The sequence below is a fragment of the Aotus nancymaae genome, unplaced genomic scaffold (genome assembly GCF_030222135.1).
Source record: "Aotus nancymaae isolate 86718 unplaced genomic scaffold, 86718_ANA_hifiasm-v0.15.2.pri h1tg000108l, whole genome shotgun sequence".
Classification (NCBI taxonomy): domain Eukaryota; kingdom Metazoa; phylum Chordata; class Mammalia; order Primates; family Aotidae; genus Aotus; species Aotus nancymaae.
The window spans coordinates 30338666-30363695 of record NW_026988523.1 but is presented as its reverse complement, the minus strand read 5'-3'; the positions used below and the strand labels follow the sequence as shown (position 1 = coordinate 30363695).

The following is a 25030-nucleotide window of genomic DNA, read 5'->3' as shown; positions in this document are numbered from 1 at the left end:
ATTGTGTTATTTGCTTTATTGCATGGTCTGGAACTGAACTTGCAGTATCTCCAAGGCATGTCTGTATGTTTACACTGGTAAGAAATGTATTTGGACATATAATAATCTGTAAGCTAAGAAGCTTGTACTACTAATCTCCAACTATTAATACCTACCCACTCTGATTTTATTTTATTTCTAAATGAGACAAATTACATTCAAAGCTATCCATTGTCCCCAATGACATAACACAGTGGAAATGGTTAAAAAGACTGTTAGAGCAACTGGTTTCCTGAAGACACAGGAGACTGGAAGGTGGGAATGCAATTTGTGGTAGTTCCAATAAGAAAATCAAAAGTTGGCCAGGTGTGGTGGTTCATGCCTGTAATCCCAGCACTTTGGGAGGCAGAGGTAGGCAGATCACCTGAGATCAGGAGTTCGAGACCAGCTTGACCAATATGGCAAAAACTCATCTCTACTAAAAATACAAAAATTAGCCAGGCAGGGTTGCGGGCACTTGTAACCCCAGCTACTTGGCAGGCTGAGGCAGGAGAATCGCTTGAACCTAGGAGACGGAGGTTGCAGTGAGCCAAGATCGCGCCGTAGCACTCCAGCCTGGGCGACAGAGTAAAACCGTCACAAAAAAAAAGAAAAATCAAAAGTCAGAAAACAATCAGAAATTAGGTGACGGCACATGCAGTTACTTAACCTTCCCCCTTCTGTCTGATTTTTCCCTGCCTGAGACATGGCGCTGAGCCTTCCTGCGTCTGAGGTTCCCAGTGTGCACTGCGCTGCGCTTGGCGGGAAAGATGACCTCGACCAGGGGTCGAAAAGCCACTGTCGCGCCCTAGCGGGTGACCGTTGAAGGAAAGCGCATGCGCGTTGGGCAGAGCGCGTGCGGCTTCGTGCAGCCATTCTGCTCTCCGGCGTCCGTTCCTCAGACGTAATGTAATATTTATTAGTGTGTATATATGTGTGTTTGTGAGTGTATTTTACTTTTTAATCTCTTTTTCTGTCAGCTTCGCCCTACTTTTAAGTTTCTTAACGTCTTAGTGGTAAAACATTTGCGGGAAAAATGTATACCTACTTGTCACCTGAGGTTCTTGAGATGAGGTTAATACGGGCAGCGAATCCAGGCTTTGTCAGAATAACTTTAAACGTTAAGTAAATAGTTTCTTCTGTGAAGTTTGCCTCTGCAGTAAACTCTTCCAGCTGAATTCTCTGATTAAGAAAAGTGAAATGGGGGCCAGGCACGGTGGTTCAAGCCTGTAATCCCAGTAAGTTGGGAGGCTGAGGCAGGAGGCTCATTTGAGACCAGCCTGACCAACATGGCGAAACCCCGTCTCTACTAAAATAGAAAAAAATTAGCCGGACGTGATGGCGCGCACCAGTAGTCCCAGCTACTCGGGAGGCTGAGGCAGGAGAATCGCTTGAACCCCGGAGGTGAGGTTGCAGTGAGCCGAGAACACGCCACTGTACTCCAGCCTGGTGACAGAGCAAGACTCCGTCCCCCCCAAAAAAATAAAAAGAAAAAGAAATAAACCGGGCGTGGTGGCTCACGCCTGTAATCCCAGCACTTTGGGAGGCCGAGGCGGGTGGATCACGAGGTCGAGAGATCGAGACCATCCTGGTCAACATGGTGAAACCCCGTCTCTACTAAAAATACAAAAATTAGCTGGGCATGGTGGCGCGCGCCTGTAAGGCAGGAGAATTGCCTGAACCCAGGAGGCGGAGGTTGCGGTGAGCCAAGATTGCACCATTGCACTCCAGCCTGGGCAACAAGAGCGAATCTCTCTCTCAAAAAAAAAAGAAAGAAAGAAAGGAAGAAAAGAAAGAAAAAAGAAATAAAGAAGAAAAAGAAATAAAACTTAAAAAATGTTAGCGTGTTTGCCAGGGGCAGTTTTTCATTACCGAATGCCTACCTGTACAATGTTATCCATGTCTGAATATGTGTAGTGAATAAAAATAGGAAGATTGTGCCTTAAAAAGTTCTCTTAAAGAGTTTCTTAATAACCCATTTAGTTGAGACTTGTTAGTCAAATGGCTTCAAATCAGGACGCTACTCAAAAGAGTTCTACTGCAATATCAACCTCTACATTTTTGAAGATTCTGTTTTAATTAAAGAAACTCAAATTTGTTCACTTAAATTCTTTTGAATTTTATATGTGGTAAAGTGGAATGTTAGAGAAAAAAAATGAGCTCTAAGTTAAAGCTTGTATTTGTGTCACAAGGTTGAATTAAAGAAAATACTTTATCAGAAGAAGATGGCCACTGCCCAGTTGCAGAGGACTTCCGTGGTATGATTTCTTGTATTTTGGTAGATCTTAGTTTAGCTGATTTTATTGTTTCTTGAAGTCTCAGCTACTCTGTTGTTATATTTGGAAGTTAGGGCTCAACTATTTGAGGGTTTTATGATACCAGGAAACTGCATGTTTTAAGAAATGAAGATATTTGCTAAAGTATTTTGAATCAATTGAGAATTATATTAATGTTTGCTGCATTGTATTAAATTGCTCATTCACATTTAATTTACATTAGATATTAGTGAATACTGCTTTGTTGCTTTGATGAATTATTGTTCATAGCAGTCCACCTCCAGAACATGAATGTTCAATATGTAAGCAGAATAAAAATAAATAAATAAGAAAATGAGGCCAGGCACAGTGGCTCATGCCTGCAATCCTACCTATGAGGGTGGCTAAGGCAGGAGAATCACTTGAACCCAGTAAGGGAGGTTGCAGTAAGCCAAGATTGCACCACTGCACTCCATCCAGCCTGGGAAACAGAATGAGACTCCATCTCAAAAAGAAAAGAAAATGAATGTTTGTAACCCAGAGACAAATATGAATTTGTCATCTTTGTATAGGATTTTGCATTACACTTAACCTCTGTTAAGCCTACTTGGTGACCAAAGAGAAAAATCAATGTTATCTATCCATGTATTATGTATTTACAGACAGTTAATCTGCAAGGGGATTCTTAAGATTTTTGGATACTTTTTGGGCTGAGGCCCAGGTGAGAGAATCGCTTGAGCCCAAGAGTTTGAGATCAGCCTGGGTAACATAGTGAGACCTCATCTCTCAAAAAAAAAAATTAGCCAGGCATGGTAGTGCATGCCTGTAGTCTCAGCAGGAGGATCATTTGGATCCTCCTCGTTTTAGAGGTTGTGGGAGGATATATGAAATGTCATATATGAAATGTCTAGAATAGGCAAATCTATAGGGACAGAAAGACTAGTGGCTGGGACGTGGGATGGGATAAGGGACAGGGAGTGATTGCTAATTGGTATGGGTTTCCTTTCTGGGGAGAAGAAAATGTTATAAAATTGATGGTGGTGATTGTTGCACACACACACCTCTGTGAATAAACTAAAAACCATTAAACTAAAAACACTTTATATGCTTGTCCCAAAAAGGTGTTTTAAAAATACCAGCCACAATTAACATTTGTTTTATTCATCCTCAAAAGACTAGTCTTTGATATATTCAAATATAATCTGAATAATTATATAATTATTCTGTGCTTTTTTTTTTTGGAGACCAAGTCTTGTTTTGTCACCCGGGCTGGAGTGCAGTGGCACGATCAGCTCACTGTAACCTCTGCCTCCCAGTTCAAGCAATTCTCTGCCTCAGCCTCCCGAGTAGCTGGGATTACAGGCACGTGCCACCATGCCCAACAGTTTTTGTATTTTTAGCAGAGATGGGGTTTCACCACGTTGACCAGGCTGGTCTTGAACTCCTGACCTCATGATCCACCCACCTCGGCCTCCCAAAGTGCTGAGATTACAGGTGTGAGCCACTGCACCCGGCCTATACTTTTTTAATGAAATGCTTTGTGCCTATCAACTGGCATCCAATCGAAGTTGTAGGGAGCTGTGGTTATGCCACTGTACTCAAGGCTGAGCAATAGAGTGAGACCCTGTCTCAATTTTTTAAAAAATTTAAAAAAAATTAAAAGATTTGTAGGTACTTTTTGCATGTGTCTGTTAGGGTGTAGGGAAACACCCTCACATTTTACACACCACTCTGACTTTTGGGGGGTTACCACCCAATATAGGGAGGAATTCTTGGGAAGAGTATTATGCTTATGCAAAATTGGATCTATGTTAAGTCTAGGGAAACTTTATTTTTAATAAATTTAAAGTGTTTTATTTTCCCTTGAATTTTAGAGTGCACTGGTATTTCCCAATAAGATATCAACTGAACACCAGTCTTTGGTGTTAGTGAAGAGGCTCCTAGCAGTTTCAGTATCCTGTATCACGTATTTGAGAGGAATATTTCCAGAATGCGCTTATGGAACAAGATATCTAGATGGTAATATAATATTTATTTTAAAACTTTCTTTTAAAATTATGTTTTTTGGCTTGCTCTAAAACTATGATTTTGACTTAGAAATTTTATTTTTAATAGCAGCTTTATTAATACAATTTATATACCTGACAGTTCACTTGTTTAAAATGTACATTTCAATGATTTTTAGTATATTCACAGACTTGTACAACCATTACCACAGTCAATTTTACAATGAAACTCCATGCCCATTAAGCCACTATGCACTTCCCCTCGGCCTTCCCAGTTCTAGGCAATCACCAATCTACTTTCCGTCTATATGGATTTACTTATTCTAGACATTGCATATAAATAATATAAAATGTGGTCCTGGCCGAGTGCAGTGGCTCATGTCTGTAATCCCAGCACTTTGGGAGGCTGAGGCAGGCAGATCACTTTAGGTCAGGAATTGGAGACCATCCTGGCCCATGTGGTGAAACCCTATCTCTACTAAAAATACAAAAATTAGCTGGGTGTGGTGGCACATGCCTGTAGTCCCAGCTACTCGGGAGGCTGAGGCAGAAGAATTGCTTGAACCCAGGAGACAGAGGTTGCAGTGAGCTGAGATTGTGCCACTGCACTCCAGCCTGGCAACAGAGCAAGACTCTGTCTCAAAAAAAAAAAAAAAAAAAATGTGGTCCTTTGTGACTGGCTTTCACTTAGCATAATGTTTTCAAGGATCCTCCATATTGTAGCATGGATAAGCACTTCATCCCTTTTTATTGCTGAATAACGTTCTATTGTATGGCTGTAGCACATTTTATTTATCCCTTCATTAGTTGATGAACATTTGCGTTCTTTTTTTGGCTACTATGAATAATGCCACATTGATACACAAGTTTTTGTTTGGACACCTAAATGGTTTTTAAATATATATATTCAATACTTTTAAAAGCACTTAATCACAAAATTTTTCCTGTTTCTCAAGTATGATTTTACCTGAAATTATGCTTATAATGATGAGAGATAGATAGAAAACATTCTGTTATTTATAACTTTGTACAGTAGTAGTGCATTTAAAAAATGGATTGTACTATTTTTAGAAAGTAAAAATAATACAGCCAGGGCCAGGAGTGGAAGCTCATGTCTGTAATCCTAGCACTTTGGGAGGCTGAGGTGGGAGGATCACTTGAGGCCAGGAGTTTAAGATCAGCCTGGTCAACAAGGGAGACTCCATCTCCATTTTTTAAATTAAAATAATAATAATAATACAGCCAATTTATACTACAATAATAACTTATTTCTCAATACATTATACATGCAAAATATTGTACACCAGTTATGTGCTGGGCAATATGGTAAGCACTATGTTATGTATGATATCTTGTTAATTCATGTAACAGTCCTACAAATCTCTCTTTTTCAAATAAGAAACCTGAGGATATGAGATGCTGTCAGTCTTTTCCACTTTGTTACATGTTGCTTCTTTGCAGGCCTCTTTGTTTTTGATAGCCAGTTAACATCCTGGCCTTTACAAGTATTTTACTGGGATAAGATTCTAAGTATGTTACTGGGATAAGATTCTAAGATTTCTGTATAACAATGGCATAAAAGCAACATATCTAATTTTATGGACTCTATAATTTTTTTCATGAAATGCTTTTGTACCCATCAACTTTCATCCTAATTCTGATGGAATTTTATAATAAATATTAAAAGACTACTTTCATATAACCTTTCTTCCTTTAATTACGTTAATAATATTAATCATCTGGGTATTAGTTTTTGCTATTAATAATTTACCTGTGCTGGGCATGATGGCTCATGCCTGTAATCCCAGCACTTTGGAAGGTCGAGGCAGGCAGATCACCTGAGGTCAGGAGTTCGAGACCAGTCTGGCCAACATGGGGAAACCCTGTCTACCAAAAAATACAAAAATTAGCCAGTCATGGTGGTATGCACCTGTAGTCCCAGCTACTCAGGAGGCTGAGGTGGGAGAATGGCTTGAACCCAGGAGTCAGAGGTTCCAGTGAGTCAAGATCATTCTACTGCACTCCATCCTGGGTTACAGAGTGAGACCCTGTCTCAAAATGATAATAACTATAATAATAATTTGCCTGTAATACACATTTAAAATTTCTAGTTGTTTGCTGTTCTTGAGTAACTCTATATTTTATTATCTTTGTGTTTAGATCTTTGTGTCAAAATACTGAGAGAAGATAAAAATTGCCCAGGATCTACACAGTTAGTGAAATGGCAAGTAAAACAATACCTAAAGAGGGAAAATTATTTTTTTCTCATTACTTTTTTTATACCTTGGATACTTTTTGGTGTTTAACCAAATTTTAGTGACTCATCCTTTAATGCTAGATAGCATTTTTGTAGGTCATTAAATTTTCCGTTGAAGTTTTCCTATCCTGGAAGTCTGGGTATTTGGTAAAATAAATTTTAAAGATAAATGTTGGCCAGGCATGGTAGCTCATGCCTATAATCCCAGTGCTTTGGGAGGCTGAGGCATGTCAGGAGTTCAAGACCAGCCTGACCAACATGGTGAAACCCTGTCTCTGTCACTCCAGCCTGGGTGACAAAGTGAGACTTCATCTCAAAAAAATAAATAAAATAAAATAAAAAATTAATATTTCTTTATTTTATGCTCCATGTAAGCAAGTTTCATTTATTTTACTATTGTTCTCCACAAATAGCTATCCATCCCTATCATCATTTTACATTTCTGCCACATTGTTTTTTATGTTTTGTCTTGTTTTAAGCTAGTTAATAAGAAGGGAGCTTTAATAAGATATTTTTGTATTATTTAGTAATGAGATAATATGGAAATGTATGAAAATAACTATTTTCTGGAAATGCATTCAGTCTAAAATGAATCCTTGATTTTTTTAGGATGCTAGGATGTTATGATGCTTTACAGAAAAAATATGTAAGTCTTGCAATCTCTTTGTCCTTTTTTTCTATAGTTTATGATCTACAAATCTAACTGGAATTATGTAGTAAAACATTTATTTAAACTAACTTGAGTGTAGGTGATCTGAGTTAGTCAAAAGCCTAAACATTTGAGTATTTTAAAGACTAATCGTTAACTCATTTAAAGCTAGTGGAATTAATGCTAAACAAATTTTTCCAAGCTAGTCTTGTTTTTTTAACACTTATTTATATTAATAACACATGTTAACTTATAAAAAATTAATGAATTAAAAAATCTTTTCATATAGTTTATTCATTAGTTTCACATGCCTTCTACAAGTTTGTTTATACTAATAATTTAATAAATTATTTCCTTATTAGGGTTTAAAAATAAATTTCCACATAATCTAGGTTAAACTGTCACAAATTCTGAGTTAGCAAAATTAAGAAGGTTTTAAGATAGATTATAAAAGCCTTTTTGCATACTTAGCATAATTTAGTATCAACATGTATAATGAAGTCCAGCACTAGGCTAATTGTGAAGAAGATGAATTTTTATTCATGGTCCTTAACCTTCACCTTTAAGGCATGGTGAATATCTAGTGCCTGTTATGTGCTAGGCATCCATTCTAGGTAGGAACCGGGTAAGCTAACAGTGATCAACAAAACAAAGAGGGTCCCCTCTGTAGTAGGAAAACAAGTAGTTAATAAAACAAGTAAGTCATATACTTTCCAATAATGTTAAATGCCGTTAAAATTTTTAGCAAAAGTATGTGATAAATGGAGAGGTGGGGTAACTTTAGATGGGAAGGTCATAGGAGCTTCCCTGAGGAAGTGACATTTAAGAGACCTGAATGAGAAGAAACCAGCCAGGCATTGATTTTTGGAAAGAATATTCCTGGCAGAGCAGCAAATGCTAAGAATTGGAAGGTAGTTTAGAGAGTTCCAGGAACAAAAAGAAGGTCAATATGACTGGAGTGCAATTGTGCAGTGGGGGAAAATAACATGAGCTGAGCCTAGGCAGATAAGCAGGGCCAGAGCAGTCACTGGATTTTATTTTAGGTGCAAAGAAAAGCCATTCAAAGCTTATAAGCAGAAATGTAATGTTTGATTTACATTTAAAAATTGTTTTAGGCCAGGCACAGTGGCTCACACCTGTAATCCCAGCACCTCGGGAGGCCTGAGGTCAGGAGTTTAAGACCAGCCTGGCCAACATGGTGAAACCTCGTCTCTACTAAATGTACAAAAATGAGCCAGGCATGGTTGCACCTATAATCCCAGCTACTCAGAAGGCTAAAGCAGGAGAATTGCTTGAACCCAGGAGGCAGAGGTTGCAGAAAGCCAAGATCGTGCCACTGCGCTACAACCTGAGTGACGGAGAGATATTCTGTCTTAAAAAAAAATTGTTTTAAATCACTCTGCCCATGATTTAGAGAATATGCTGTAGAGGGAGAATAAGATTGGAATAAGGAGAATAGATCATAGGCCATGACTTTTTTTTTTTTTTTTTTTTTCTTGAGACGAAGTCTCACACTGTTGCCCAGGCTGGAGTGCAATGCTACAATCTCGGCTCACTACAACCTCCGCCTCTCGGGTTCACGCGATTCTCCCGCCTCAGCCTCCTGAGTAGCTGGGATTACAGGCTCACACCACCATACCCAGCTAATTTTTTGTATTTTTAGTTGAGACGGGGTTTCACCATGTTGGCCAAACTGGTCTCAAACTCCTGACCTCGTGATCCGCCCACCTCAGCCTCCCAAAGTGCTGGGATTACAGGCATAAACCGCCGCGCCTGGCTGATCCTAGGCCATTACTGTAGTACTGGTGAGAAATAATGGTTGCTTAGACCAGGATAGCAGAGAGAGGAGATTCAGGATAGATTTGGCAGTAGAACTGATTGGATTCGTTGATGGACTGGCTGTGTAATATAAGGAAAAGATCAAAATCAAAGATAACTCTTAGATTTTTGGCAGATCGCTTGATTAAATTATTTTCTATGATTTTCTTTTCCTATGGTCTCCAAAACTTCCTCCCTTTATTATTCAGGGCCCTGAACTCTCTGCTTTTTCTTTTTTTAAAATCCATTATCATTGTTTTCAATGTAACACATATATTGTGTTATTTCACTATATATATTTTTCTTGTAATTGGAAGTAACGTCCTTTTTGCTTAAGTCAATGAAATAAAGTGCTGACATGAATTTCAACCATCAGTGATTTTAGTAGCAATAGATATTTTCGGGACTAGGAAAGCATACCTAAGGTACTTACTGCCTTATAGGCATTGATCTTATGAAGTCAAGATCTGCAATGATTTTGTTATTAGGAATACATGTTGAAATAGGACAAAGAATTCTTATGATTCATCATGAAAAAATACTTTATAAACTACAAGTAAGATTTTTGTTCTTTGTTGTATTTCAGCTAAGGATGGTTGTTCTAGCTGTAAGTATTTTTTAATTGTGTGTTCTTTTTTTAATAACAGTCAAATTTGGCCTTGCTTAATTAAATGACACTAAAACTATCAATTGATTATATCACATTATTCAAATAACTAATCTATTCAATGGAACAAAAAAGTAATATTTTGGGGGGTCACTTTTGTTTGTTTGTTTTGCTGAGTTCATACAATGTTTAGTCTAAACAGCCAATTTAGTTCTTGAATACTTAGCCTTAGATAACTCAATTGTAAATTGTTTTTAAATAGGTATACACAAACCCAGAAGATCCTCAGGTAAGTGTACTTGAGTTACTAAAGAAACATAATGCCTCTGATATCTAAAAATAACATAAAACTATAATATAAGAATATCTTATGCTTTCAATGTGCTTTAATAAATGTACCTTCATATATATTTTCACATTTGAGCTTCATAAAACTCTTCTAAGGTAAGGCAGGGCTTGTATTGTTACCTTGAAACAGATTAACATGACAGAGATTATGTGACTGATCTTAGGCCACAAAGCTTACAAACTGTTAGAAATAACTTAAATCTCCTGACATCTAATTTTTTTTTTTTTAAAGAGATGGGTTTTCACCATGTTGGCCAGGCTGGTCTTGAACTCCTGACCTCAGGTGATCCACCTGCCTCGGCCTCCCAAAGTGCTGGGATTACAGGTATGAACCACCGTGCCCAGCCTTTTTACGGTATGTTTTATACTGTATTTTAGAGTTATGAAAGGGCTTGAGTTTTAGGAAAGTAAGAAAGTCATCCTTAAACTTAGAGTATTCATCCCAATCCAGTGATAGCCACCTATTCATTTTACAATTAAAGGAGAGAGAAGGGAGAACATGAAAGGGAAAACCAGAAGATAAGAAACAGGGGGAAAGATCTATTGAGTGCTTACTCTATATTAGGCTCTGTTCTTTGGGGCTTTATGTGCATTATCTCATTTATGCATCCCAACCTTCAACAGGTAATCATTATTAGCATCTCCACTTTACAGATTAGGAAATCTAGGTAGAAGGGGTTTCTTGCCTAAGGTTACAGTGGCAGAACCAGGTTTTGAACCTAGGAAGGCCCGTTCACAATTTGGATGTTTACCCATTAATGCTATAGCTATAAAATATAATATTTCATTCAGTCAAGGAGAAAGAGATTTAAACTGGTGTTTAAAAAAAGATGTTTAAAAACATCACTGTGGGCCAGGTGCAGTGGCTCATGTCTGTAATCCCAGCACTTTGGGAGGCTGAGGCAGGTGGATCATTTGAGGTCGGAAGTTCGAGACCAGCCTGACCAATGTGGAGAAACCCCATCTCTAGTAAAAAAAAAAAAAAAAATACAAAATTAGCCAGGCCTGATGGTGCATGCCTGTATTTCCAGCTACTCGGGAGGCTGAGGCAGGAGAATCACTTGAACCCAGGAGGTGGAGGTTGTGGTGAGCCGAGATCAAACTATTGTACCCCAGCCTGGGCAACAAGAGCAAAACTTCATCTTAAAAAAAAAAAAATCACTGTGTAAGCAATGAAATATAAAGAAAGCAAATTCGAGCTTCAAGAGGGCTGAGAATTTGTCTTTTCTTTGATACTCACACCTGCAATTAATGCTTAATATGTGTTCATGCTGACAAAGCAGATCATTTGGGTAAAGGCTGTAAATTGATAGATTGTTCAGAAAACTGATCGATTGTTTAGAAAATGTTCATTTATTTTCATATGTTTTATAATTGTGTCTTTTTTCTATCAGTAAATCAGCAACTTTGTTGATAACTAATACCATTTATTGAATGTTTACCATATGTCAGATACTTTATTAAGTACCCTGTATAAATTATCCCATTTGTGAATATTTATTCACAACTACCAATGAGATATGTACTGTCTTCAATCCCTTCTTTAGCTGGGGAAACTAAAACTTAAAAGGCTTTAAGTGGCTTGCCTGTGGTTACAGTATAGCAAAGATTTAAGCCCTGTGCTAGCCACTCTGCTGAGGTATGTTGCCTCCCTTATCTGCCTGCTACGGAGTTCCTTCCATGTGGTATAAATAACATACGTTACAATGAGTTGGGAAGTAAATGTCTCTCCAAGCCTGAAGCCCCAAATCCCAAACCATGAGAACTGACTATGAGGAATCAAAATCTTCAATGGACCAATAGGGATTAATATGGCAGAAAAAGTATTGACTAAATGCTGAGTCATACAAAAACAGAATATAGCTATTTAGCAGCCAGTACTGAATATCAGAAGCATAACTTCAATATTTTCTATTTAAGACAATTTCAGAATGTTACCAATTCAAATTCAAATACACCGATAATGGACCACTCATGGACTTCGTAAGGTATTGTTCTATAGTTTTCTTTTTGTATTATACATTATCACTTATTCATATTATGCTATATAGCTAAACTTCAGTATTCATTCTGAAACTGTGGGGACATCCCCAACTAACCATTAAGATGTGGCTGTGCAAAATGGAGTGGTGGCTTGGAGTAGCTTCAAGCCAGGATTCTGTGGCTTATCATATGCAATTTTAATTGCAGAAAGAGAACTTAGGTGATTAGAAATATAATCTTAAAACATCATTTGCATCCTTTAAATACTTTATATAAAATGCACTTTAAGTAAAATTAAGTTATTGATTTATTGTAATGATATTAATCAATATTAAAATTGTATAATAGTGACATTAAAACCCATGGTAACTTTCAGGTTAACTTAATGCTATAATAGAAATAATCTCAAATAGTTAAAATGTACAGTTGTGATATTAGAAGCCACAGGTTTTATAAAAGAAATTAATTATGTGATTCTTTTCTAGTAAAAACCAAAGTAGTGGATCTAGCATGTCATCTACTGACACCAAGAAAGCAAGCATTCTCCTCATTCGCAAGATTTATATCCTAATGCAAAATCTGGGGCCTTTACCTAATGATGTTTGTTTGACCATGAAACTTTTTTACTACGATGAAGGTACTGTTTGCAATACATCCTGTTTCAGTTGGTACCTATGTTTTATTTTTACTGAAACAATTGGTTTCCATTCCAAATATTTTTAGCATCTAAATTTTTTTTTTTTTTTTTTGGATATGGAGTCTTGCTCTGTTAGCAGGCTGGAATGCAGTGGTGCAATCTCAGCTCACTGCAACCTCCGCCTCCCAAGTTCAAGCGATTCTCCTGCCTCAGCCTCCTGAGTAGCTGGGACTACAGGCGTGCACCACCACACCCAGATAATTTTTGTATTTTTAGTACAGACAGGGTTTCACCATGTTGGCCAGGATGATTTTGATCTCCTGACCTCGTGATCCGCCCGCCTCAGCCTCCCAAAGTGCTGAGATTACAGGCGTGAGCCACTGCACTCGGCCTAAAGTTTTTGAAATTATAAAATTTACATTTAATATCACTATTCAAAAAAGAAAGATTTTCAAAAATAAGCTTTTTGTTTTTTGTATTTTTGAGACAGAATCTCGTTCTGTTGCTCAGGCTGGAGTGCAGTGGCACGATCTCAGCTCACTGCAACCTCCCCCTCCTGGTTTCAAATGATTCTCCTGCCTCACCTTCCCCAGTAGCTGGGATTACAGGTGTGCACCACCACGCCTGGCTATTTTGTATTTTTAGTAGAGATGGGGTTTCACTATGTTGGCCAGGCTGGTCTCAAACTCCTGACCTCAAGAGATCCACCCACCTTGGTCTCCCAAACTGTTGGAATTACAGGCATGAGCCACCGCAACCGGCCAAAAATAAGCTTTAAAATAGATGCTTCTCTAGTGATAAGAACATATGCATGTGAAGTATAACCTCACTCAGTTAAAGAAACTTAACAATGAGTTAACAGTTTTCACTTATCAGATTGATAAAACTTGTTAACCCGTTATTGACAAAGATGTGGGGAAACAGGAACTTTTTTGTGTGTGTGAGACAGAGTCTTGCTCTATCTCCCAGTCTGGAGTGCAGTGGCACAATCTCAGCTCACTGCAACCTCTACCTCCTGGGTTCAAGCAATTCTTGTGCCTCGACCTCCTGAGTAGCTGGGACTACAGGCACTTGCCACCATGTCTGGCTGATTTTTGTATTTTTAGTAGAGACGGGGTTTCACCGTGTTGGCCAGGCTAGTCTCGAACTCCTTGATCTTAAGTGATCCACCTGCCTCAGCCTCCCAAAGTACTGGGATAACAGGCGTGAGCCACCACAACTGGCCAAGCAGGCACTTTTATATTCTTGAGGAACCGTATAGAGGCTCAACATTTTTAGAGGACAATTTGGCAGTATCAAAATTTTAAAGGCACATTATCTTTAATCCAGAAATTCTACAGTGAGAAAAATATATTGAGAACATAATTGTTCAAATATGCAAGGTTATATAAAAGGATTTTTATAGCATTGGCTAAAATATTAACAAACTGGCAACAACTTGAGTGTTCTTCATTGAGGACCAGATAAATTTTGGTCCATTTGCATAATAGAATACTACACAAGCTGTTAAAAAGAAGGTGCTGATAAATTACATCATCCAACATATATTATTAAGTTAAAACCAGCTAGATATAGAACAGTATGATCTCATTTGTGTTTTTAAGGAATTATATATATATATATATTTCCTAAAACCTATGTAAATATGAAATATCTTTTATGATATGAATGTCTTCTAGAAGAACATAAAGCAACAAAATAACAACTAACATTTATTGAGTATTTACTATGTGCCAATTCTGTTCTCAACATTTTGCACTTTAATTCCCACAATGACCGTATGAAGTAGGTACTATTATTTTCCCCATTTGACAGATGAGAAAATTAAATCAGGGATGATAAATAATTTAAATAATTTACTCAAGGTCACAGACAGTCAAGTGAAAAAAACAAAGCTTATCTTTAGGGAATAAAATGGGGACTTGGACATAGTAAGAGAGTGATTCTTATGTTTTAGCTTACACCCTTCTCTTTTTTTTGAGACGGAGTTTCACTCTTGTTGCCCAGACTAGAGTGCAATGGCATGATCTCGGTTCACCGCAACTTCTGACTTTCGGGTTCAAACTGGGATTACAGGCATGTGCTACCATGCCTGGCTAATTTTTTGTATTAGTATAGACAGGGTTTCTCCATGTGAGTCAGGCTGGTCTCAAACACCCGACCTCAGGTGATCCACCCGCCTCGGCCTCCCAAAGTGCTGGGATTACAGACGTGAGCCACCATGCCTGGCCTATGCTCTTCTATACTATTTGAAATATCTGCAATCACATGTGTTTTTACAATAATAATAATATTTTCTTTAATTTCATGAACAGCCCAGTTTACACTTACTTTTTTGCAGTTACACCCCCAGATTATCAGCCTCCTGGTTTTAAGGATGGTGATTGTGAAGGAGTTATATTTGAAGGGGAGCCTATGTATTTAAATGTGGGAGAAGTCTCAACACCTTTTCACACCTTCAAAGTAAAAGTGACCACCGAGAGAGAAAGAATGGAAAATGTTGATTCAAGTATACTATCACCAAAACAAATAAAAACACCATTTCCAAAAATCCTGAGAGACAAAGATGTAGAAGATGAACAGGAGCATTATACAAATGTAAGTGTATTTAAAGAGTTACAAAGAACAATAATAATAAATGTTTGACTCAATTCTGAAGATTTTCATAGCTCCCATTAACATTTGTGTAAATTCTGTATTATAATCATAAACTCAAGGTTGGAAGGGACCTTAAGTCTAGGTCTATAGTTTTAAAACTTTTTACTTAGTCCAAACAACATAATACTAGAACTTAAAAGCACAACTATTCTGGTTGAAGCATGGATGGTCCTGGAGGCCCTGCCACTCTCTACATCACTTACCTTCATAGTGGACTCTGAGGAAACCCCTAGGACTCTAGGGCATAATTTCAAAAACATTGCACTAGTCCAACCCCCAGCTAATGATGGAATCTTTTCTACGACATTCCCTACTAAGTGTTCAGGTAGCCGGTGCTTGAATTTCTCCAGAGCCTGGAAAGTCACTGTTCTGAAGCAGCCTGGAAGTGCCTGGAAGTCAGGAAAAGTGTCTTATTCAATTTTGTAATCATCCTGTGCCTAGCACTTGGATTTGTAATCATGTATCCTAAGTATTAATTGAGTGAATGGATGAATAGAAGTATAAAAGAGTTTTTTGGTTGCCTCACTTCCAGCAAATGTGTAAGTCATAATTGCTTTAATCTTTCAAGCATTAACATTATGTCCTTTAATCTCACTTCTCTTGTTTTCTCTGTCTCAACTTATTCTAAATTATGAATATAGTACTTATGTAAAGAGATTTACTATTCTGATCAGGCTCCATAGCCATATTTTTACACATGGAAAATTCAATAAATCTTCAACCAATTCAGTCAAAGAAGAAAACTTTTTTCTAAGACCTAAATCTCAGTCTGGCTTTATAACAAATGTGGCTGGGGTGTTTGTAGCAATCTTTAAAATATTTAAATCTCTTTCACATGTATCACAAAGGGAACAATGATTATAATGTAAACGTTAAACCTGTTGCTATTTCTACCATAGCATGACTGAGCTTACACTTCAATAATTCTCTGAAGAGAGCTGGGGCATATTTAGAGTGTATGCAAACAGTTGTATGGAAATTCCAGAGCTATATAGAAGTGGTAGTTTGTTATGTGAACGTGTCTAATTCAATGCACTCAAAGAGTAGTAAGATCTTAGAATCATCATACATTTTAGAGAAAGTTGTGTATGTGTAAATATATATATATATATATATATATATATTTTTTTTTTTTCTTGTTGCCCAGGCTGTAGTGCAATGACACCATCTCAGCTCACCACAACCTCCGCCTCCTGGGTTCAAGCAATTCTCCTGCCTCAGCCTCCTGAGTAGCTGGGATTGCAGGCATGCACCACCACACCTGACTAATTTTATATTTTTAGTAGAGACAGAGTTTCTCCATGTTGGTCAGGCTGGTCTTGAACTCCCGACCTCAGGTGATCTGCCTGCCTCAGCCTCCCAAAGTCTTGGGATTACAGGTGTGAGCCACCTCGCCCAGCCAAAAGTTGTATGTTTTTATCACTTGTCCTTAAAACAACCCTGCAAAGTAAAGAAAAATAGTATTTATTTGGATTAATAAGTTGCCTTTTGATAGTAATTCTAGGACCACTTTTGTTGTTGTTGTTTTTAGGACCACTTTTATTTCTAGCAAGCATAAGGCAGTTGTAGGTTTTTTGGTTTGTTGTTTGTTTTGTTTTTTGAGACAGAGTCTTGCTCTGTTACCCAGGCTGGGATGCATTGGCACAATCTCAGCTCACTGCAACCTCCACCTCCTGGGTTCAAGGTATTCTCCTGCCTCAGCCTCCTGAGTAGCTGGAATTACAAGCGTGTGCCACCATGCCTGGCTAATTTTTGTATCTTTAGTAGAGACAGGGTTTCACCATGTTAGCCAGGCTGGTCTCCAGCTTCTTCAAGTGATCTGCCTGCCTCAGCCTCCCAAAGTGCTGGTATTACAGATGTAAGCCACTGCGCTGGGCCTGGGTTTTTTTGTTTGTTTTTGAGGCAGAGTCTTGTCTCCAGGCTGGAGTGCAAAGGAATGATCAAGGCTACTGCAGCCTCAAACTTCTAGGCTCAAGTGATCCTCTCACCTCAGCCTCCCAAATATCTGGGACCACAGACACATGCCACTACAGCCGGGTAATTTTTAAAAATTTTTTGTGGAAATGAGGTCTCATCATGTTGTCCAGGCTAATCTGGAACTACTAGGCTCGAGCAATCCTCCCTCCACGGCCTCCCAAAGAGCTGGGAATACAAGCATGAGCCACCATGCCCGGCCAGTAGTTTTGTATCGTGTTTAGCCTTCGCATAAAACAAATTCGTTCATGAATGCTTTCTGCTCAGTTGTTTTTATTTCTTCTTGAAATGTGTCCATTTTTTTCTTCATAATTATGTAGGATGATTTAGACACTGAAACTAAAATGGAAGAGCAGGAAAAAGTCCCTGGATCGTTGGAACTTGGTAAGAAGTTAATGAAAATGTAGATTAACTCACTTCCAATTCAATTTTATACTTGCTTAACTTTTTTTTTTTTTTTTACAGAACCAAGTTTAGTTTGTAAGGAAGATGAAATTATGAGGTCTAAAGTAATTTCGGATCTTTCCATTTCTCATTCTCAGGTACAAACTTGATAGTTCCGTCTCACTTTTGTTTTGTTAAAAAGACAGTTGCTTATGTGCTATTTTTTTATTTTTCAGATTTTCTTATTCCAGGTCTTTTAGAATAAAATTCAACATTTAGAATGCTTATTATTAACTAAACTGACAATTATATGTTGATGAATTTCGAGTATATTACTAGTGGATTTGTTTAGTAATAAACCTAAATACTGTTGGTAGAATCTGAAAATTACTGGATAGAATCTTAGGCAGTTATTTATTCCACCCTTCGTATTTACAAATGGAATATATAATACCTTTTTGTTGCCTTGAGCATAGCATGTTTTATTTTGCTTTTCAAATACAGTAAAATCCTGAAATAATAAATTTAGGTAATATGAACTTGGAAATAATATGATTAATGATTGATTGTCTACCTTCCTCTGCCCAGCCTATTTCTCAAATGAGTAGACTAAACTTCTTGTCTTCTGGAAGGGTAACGCCTGGTGATCATTTGGGACTTTCTCAGTTCAGTGATTGGCCAATTGTGTAAAGTGTCAGTTTCACTATCTTTACTTTTGTGCTTTTCGTGACAGTATGAACCAACTCGAAATTATTGGTTTTAACTTAACAAGACCCTAAATTTTATGTGATTAAATTTTTGGACCCCATTTATTGTGTTATGAAAAGGTTTTATTAAGTTATATTTTGTGTAATTATTTTCTTTTTTAGGTTGAGCAGTTAGTCAATAAAACATCTGAACTTGATATGTCTGAAGGCAGAACAAGAAGTGGAAAAGTCTTTCAGAATAAAATGGTAAATATCGCTTTAGGTTTGTTTTCCATCCTAGCCTTGTAATTCTCCTCCATATGTGAGATTATTTTAATATTTCATTTATTAGACCAATATTTACTAAGTACCTATTATGTATCAGGTACTTTACTAGGTGCTTGGGATATAACCTGAATAACATATACTTCTTGGTCTTAGCCAAAGTTCAGTAACTAGAAATAAACAAGCAATGATATAGGGCCACTATAGAAGTCTGAATAGACTACACAGGCAGGCACAAAGAAAGGAATGGTTAATTTTACTGAAGGTATATTAAAGGGAGGGATCCAGAAAAGCCTTTGGGAAGAAGTGATACTATCATCCGGACTCCCAGAGAAATTTCCTGGAATGCCAGAATGTTCCCATGCTCGATCTCTTTTTTTTCTTTTTAAAATTTCATTTAAGTTCCAAGATACATGTGCAGGATGTGCAGGTTTGTTAACATAGATAAATGTGTGCCATAGTGGTTTGCCACATCTATCAACCCACCACCCAAGTAGTAAGCCCCACATGTATTAGCTATTTATCCTAATGCTCTCCCTACCCCCGCCCCCCGACCCAGTGTGTATTGTTCCCCTCTTTGTGTCCATGTGTTCTCATTGTTCAGCTCCCACTTATAAGCAAGAACATGTGGTGTTTGGTTTTCTATTCCTGTGGTAGTTTGCTGAGGATAATGGCTTCCAGCTCCATCCATGTCCCTTCAAAGGACATGATCTCGTTCCTTTTTATGGCTGCATATTTTCTTTATCCAGTCTATCACTGATGGGCATGTGTGTTGATTCTATGTCTTTACTATTGTGAATAGTGCTGCAATGAACATACGCATGCATGTACCTTTTTTTTTTTTTTTTTTTTTGAGACGGAGTTTTGCTCTTGTTGCCCAGGCTGGAGTGCAATGGAGCAATCTCCCCTCACTGCAACCTTTGCCTCCCAGATTCAAGTGATTCTCCTGTCTCAGCCTCCTGAGTAGTTGGGATTACAGGCAGCCACCACTACACCCAGCTAATTTCTGATATTTTTAGTAGAGACGGGGTTTCATCATGTTGGCCAGGCTGGTCTTGAACTCCTGACTTCAGGTGATCCACCCGCCTTGACCTCCCAAAGTGCTGGGATTACAGGCGTGAGCCACTATGCCCAGCCAGCATGCATGTATCTTTATAATAGAATGATTTATATTCCTTTGGGTGTATACCTAGTAATGAGATTGCTGGGTCAAATGGTATCTCTGGTTCTAGGTCTTTGAGGAATCACCATACTGTTTTTCATAATGGTTAAACTAATTTGCATTCCCACCAACAGTGTAAAAGTCTTCCTCTTTCTCCACAGCCTCACCAGTATCTGTTGTTTCTTGACTTTTTAATCACCATTCTGACTGGCATGAGATGGTATCTCATTGTGGTTTTGATTTGCATTTTTCTGATAATCAGTGATGTTGAGCGTTTTTCATGTTTATTGGCCACATAAATGTTTTCATGTTTATTGGCCACACTTCTTTTGAGAAGTGTCTGTTCATGTCTTTTGCCCATTTTTTAATGGAGTTGTTTGTTTTTTCTTGTAAATTTTTTAAGTTCCTTGTAGATTCTAGATATTAGACTTTGTCAGATGGATAGATTGCAAAAATGTTCTCCCATTCTGTATGTTGTCTGTTCACTCTGAAAAATATGGAATGCTTCACGAATTTGCATGTCATCCTTACACAGGGGCCATGCTAATCTTCTCTATATCGTTCTAATTTTAGTATATTTGCTGCCAAAGTGAGCACCATGCTCGATCTTATAAATTGAGTATCTTGTTAATAAGATATTACAAATTAATCTTTTGCATATCTATATTGTTCTAATATTTGCTGCCAAAGTAAGCACCATGCTCGATCTTATAAACTGGGTATCTTGCTAATAAGATATTAATAATTAATCTTTTGCATATATCTTGTATAAAATGAATCTCATGTTCTTAGGGAAAAAATCACTGCTTTATTTTAGCTTTTGGTATGAATTATACTAAATCAAAATTCATATTTGATTTTAGACTTTAAGTTACTCTCGAAGGTTCATCGGGGTGAAGAAAAAGCATTCCATAAAATACATAAAATATCCAAAGTTTAGGAAAGAAACAGCTCATTCTGTTAGTGGTGTGCTAGAACATTTTTTTCCAACTCCTCACTCAGAGATATCATGTTGGTAGCTTAAATTGGACATATTGGTAGTATTCACAGCACAGAAATCAGCAAATGCCTCAGGGGTTGTTTCTTTCATAGAGCTGGTTATTAAACATTTATCAGAACACTACTCATTATAGTGCAATTTTTAGGTGTCTTCCCCCACCCCTATTCTCAATGGGAAGTTAGAACTGGCAGAAGGCAGCATTCAAATGAGTATGCTCATGAAACCAAGAGGTAAAGGAATGTCAAGATTTACTACTTATAGAAGCAAAATATTCATCCTAGCCAGTTTCTATTTGAATGAATAACCCTTACTAGGATATAGGGATAGAGACCAGCATTTTAAAAATTATTAAGCAAGATTTCCTTGTAATGTAACATTAAGATGCTTTGAGGACATAAATTTATTTCTGAAATTGCACATGTTTTTGGACATGAACTCTGAGCCAGTGTACTCCTGATTTTAAGAATTATTACTGAATTGTGGTTAGGAAAGGGCAAGCAATGAAAATATTCATTGTTATATATACTAAGGAATTATCATTGGAAAGAACATTTCAAACATCAGAAAATAAGTATGTCCTTTTAGAGAATAGTTATATGACACCTAATCATTTGTCATTTCCAATATTCATTTTAATAACTGTATATACAGCATTATTCACAGTAGCCAAAAGATGGGAAAAACCTAAATATACATCAACAGATGAATGGATTAATAATGTGGTGTATTCATACAATTGAATATCGGCCATAAAAAAGAATGGAGTGCCAATACATGCTACAACTTGGATGAACCTTGGAAACATGCTAATTAAAGGAAGTTACTCACAAAAGTTCACATATTATATTATTCCATTCATTTGAAAGTCAGAACTGGGAAAGTTATTGAGACAGTCTGAAGGCTCATGGGAGGATGTCAGAATAAGAGAGTGATAGCTAAGGGAAATGGGGTTTCTTTTTAGGGTGATGAAAGTGATCTAAAATTGATTGTGGTGATGGTTATACCACTCTGAGAATGTGCTGAAAATCATTGAATTGTATACTTATAAATGGGTGAATCATATAGTATCTAAATTGTATCTCAATAAAGCTGTTTTTTTAAAAAATTGTATATCCAGCTGGGCACTGTGGCTCCCTCCTATAATCCCAGCACTTTGGCAGGCTGAGGCAGGCTAATCACTTGAAACCAGAAGTTTCAGGCTGCAGTGAGCCATGATTGTGCCACTGCATTCCAGCCTGGGTGACAGAGGGAGACCCTGTCTCTAAAAAGTAAATAAATAAATAAATAAACATTGCATAGTGTTCCATAAGATTGAAAAATCCAAGTATTGTCTGTTCTTTGAGAAATAAACAATTAGTAATTACTGTATCTTTGTGGAGGCAAATGGAAATCCACCAGTAAAATCTTCCAAAGAAAATCGGAAGAGAAGTCAACATGAATTGGGAGAATAGTAAGTCTTATGATAATGTATAGTTTGAATACAATGGCAAGTATCAGAATATCATTACTATAAATTAAATTCAAAATGATGAATTTTATATCCCTTGATTTACCAGAGAGCTCTGATATTCAAATTTTGTTTAAATATATTTTGTTCTAAAAATCGAGGTGATTTTGAAATAAGATGCACTATGTTGGTTTACTAGTTTTTTTCCATGTAAACATCTCCTGTCTCATTCCATGAATGATTTAAAGTAATTGGAGGAACTGTAATATAAATTGAAAATCAGTGTCAGGAAAAATATAAGTAGAATGAGAAAGTGTCAGAACAAGAATATTAAGGCCATTTTGTTTTCATAGAACTGAAATTGGGCCACAAATTTGACCTGAGCTTTCTAGAGACCAAAACTAAAGTAGAAGGAGGATAAGTTACTAAATCCATGTGTTCTCTAAAAATATATGGACTCTTTCTAGTACCTCTGGAGAAAGAAAATTTTTCCTGACCTAAACCATATAGTTGTTTCATATTTAGAACCTTATTTTACCAAATCAAATAATATATTTGCCATTTCTGAGTTAATTATTCATATTTTTCTAACTAGATATTTTAGTATTATTAGTAGGTTAAAATTAGACAACTGAAAACTTAAGACTATTTTTAAAAATCAAATGTTAACATCCCAAGAGTACAAAAGCAAGACAAATTAAATCTTACATGATTTCAAGATAGAAGGTTTTTCTATTTGTAGCTCATTTTTAAATCTTTTTTTCCCTTATTCCTCTGAAATATTTGGCTATTTTGAGGACATAATGTTAAATCTATCCTCTCACTACTACAGCAATCCTACAAAGATCATACATTTTGCAAGTATATACTTCAGAGCCATTGGAAGATGTTAATAATAAATTTTACTCTACTTTTTTTTTTTTTTTTTTGAGACGGAGTTTCGCTCTTGTCACCCAGGCTGGAGTGTAGTGGCATGATGTTGGCTCATGGCAACCTTGACCTCCTGAGTCGAGGTTGCTATGAGATTCTCCTGCCTCAGCCTCCCGAGTAGCTGGGATTACGGGCATGCGCCACCACACCTGACTAATTTTGTATTTTTTTTAGTAGAGACTAGGTCTCTCCATGTTAGTCAGGCTGGTCTTGAACTCCCAACCTCAGGTGACCCGCCTGCCTCGGCCTCCCAAAGTGCTGGGATTACAGGCATAGGCCACTGTGCCCTGCCAATTTTACTCTACTTTTAAGAAACCCAGATATCCTATCATAGTAGGAAATAGTTATGCTAGGTATGCTAGGCATAATTTTTTTTAAAAAGGAAAGAAATCTCAGATACATGAAAAAATCTAAAAGACATTTAAACAGGAAAGTATCTATTCTTAATAATTGTTTTCTTTTGACAGGTCTTCAATCACTTTGATTCTAGTCAAGAGTCAGTACCAAAAAGGAGGAAGTTTAGTGAACCAAAGGAACATATATAAAAATTATTTTTCTTCTGCATGTTTGCAAAGTTCTTCTCAACATTTAAACTGAAGGATATTATATTATATTTCCCTAACTCTGAAAATGTATATGGAGTTTAAAGCAGTTTGTACACTAAAATTAAGTTCTTGACTATCATATTGTGGTCCTTAATCTTGAGATAAATCCAACAGAACTTTTGAATAAAAGCAAAAGTACAAATGTCATAATTGACTCTGTAATAAGTAAAATTTAAAAATTGATTTTGTTCATTATCTACTTAATATTTTCTTTAAATATATACTGACTATTAAGGCCCTCTAATCATTTTTCTAAACAAGTAATGTTTACTTTGGTATTAAAATTTGGTATGGATTCACTTTTTACTCATGTTAAAATTATACCATTTAACTGACTCTTTTGTCATTGTGTTATTAAAACAATGTTCTTCAATATTTTGATATAATGTATTAACATTATAATATATAATGTACAATTTAAAATTGGTGCTTTACCTTTTTTAAACCTTTTTTTTACAGGACAAAAAGATTGATTTTTAAAGTATGGCATTTTTTGTAGCATGAATACTGTTTAGTATGTAGGCCCTTTCATCGCTTCTAATTTTTATTTAATTAGCAGGAAATATGACTCCATTAATTTGAAAGGCTGGTAGGAGGATGGGGGGATAGAGAATACTAATTTTTAGGTGATTTCGGTAGCTATTACTTTGCAAGAAGAGTTGAGCACACTTTCTAGAATTTTTGAGTGGTAATACGAAAAATGCTGTGCTTTTCATGAGAAGCCTGGTAGCTAGTTCCAGACTTAACTGCTTTCTTTGCTTTTGAAAAGGAATACTTAAAACCTGGGCTGTTTGGGCGGGGCAAGGTGGCTCACGCTTGTAATTCCAGTACTTTGGGAGGCCGAGGTGGGCGGATCACGAGGTCAAGAGATCGAGACCATCCTGGCCAACATGGTGAAACCTCGTCTCTACAAAAAATACAAAAATTATCTGGGCGGGTGGTGCGCGCCTGTAGTCTAGCTACTCGGGAGGCTGAGGTAGGAGAATCGCTTGAACGAGGGAGGTGGAGGTTGCAGTGAGCCGAGATCGCGTCACTGCACACCATCCTGGCGACAGAGCAAGACTCCGTCTCAAAAGAAAAAGAAAAAAAAATGATCTGTTTGTCTCTTGTAGTTTCAGCAGCCATATTCCAAAAACATACACTATCTATGTGTTTGTCAGTAATAACCGTTATAGGGAATGCTGGTAGGTATGCGACGGTAGAAATGTATTCATCCTGTTGAAGGTAAACCATATAAACGTCCATACACTGACCCAGATCATGTTTTTCTGGAACAGTCAAGAATAAACTGACTGTCAGAAACAACCAATGTAAAAATATT

The 25030-nt window shown here is 37.0% G+C and overlaps 1 protein-coding gene and 1 non-coding gene across 3 annotated transcripts; one reads left to right on the top strand and one right to left on the bottom strand.

Annotated features, from left to right (window-relative positions):
- Positions 1-798: 798 nt before the first annotated feature.
- Positions 799-23788, top strand: HORMAD1 (HORMA domain containing 1). Of its 2 annotated transcripts, XM_012462602.3 has the most exons (14): positions 799-927; positions 2211-2276; positions 4148-4292; positions 6440-6503; positions 7146-7182; positions 9590-9610; positions 9873-9899; positions 11879-11946; positions 12427-12578; positions 14920-15176; positions 17531-17594; positions 17676-17752; positions 18464-18547; positions 23572-23788. In XM_012462602.3, the coding sequence occupies exons 2-14, from the start codon at positions 2244-2246 to the stop codon at positions 23647-23649; spliced, it is 1107 nt and encodes a 368-aa protein (XP_012318025.2). In that variant the 5' UTR covers positions 799-927; positions 2211-2243; the 3' UTR covers positions 23650-23788. The 2 variants fall into 2 exon arrangements, with proteins under 2 accessions (XP_012318025.2, XP_064226464.1); XM_064370394.1 differs by lacking the exons at positions 799-927; positions 2211-2276; positions 6440-6503 and having other exon boundaries at positions 4168-4292.
- On the bottom strand, positions 20218-20324 carry LOC135272334 (U6 spliceosomal RNA). Its single transcript, XR_010340495.1, has one exon. It is a non-coding gene; the product is annotated as a U6 spliceosomal RNA (small nuclear RNA).
- Positions 23789-25030: the final 1242 nt, after the last annotated feature.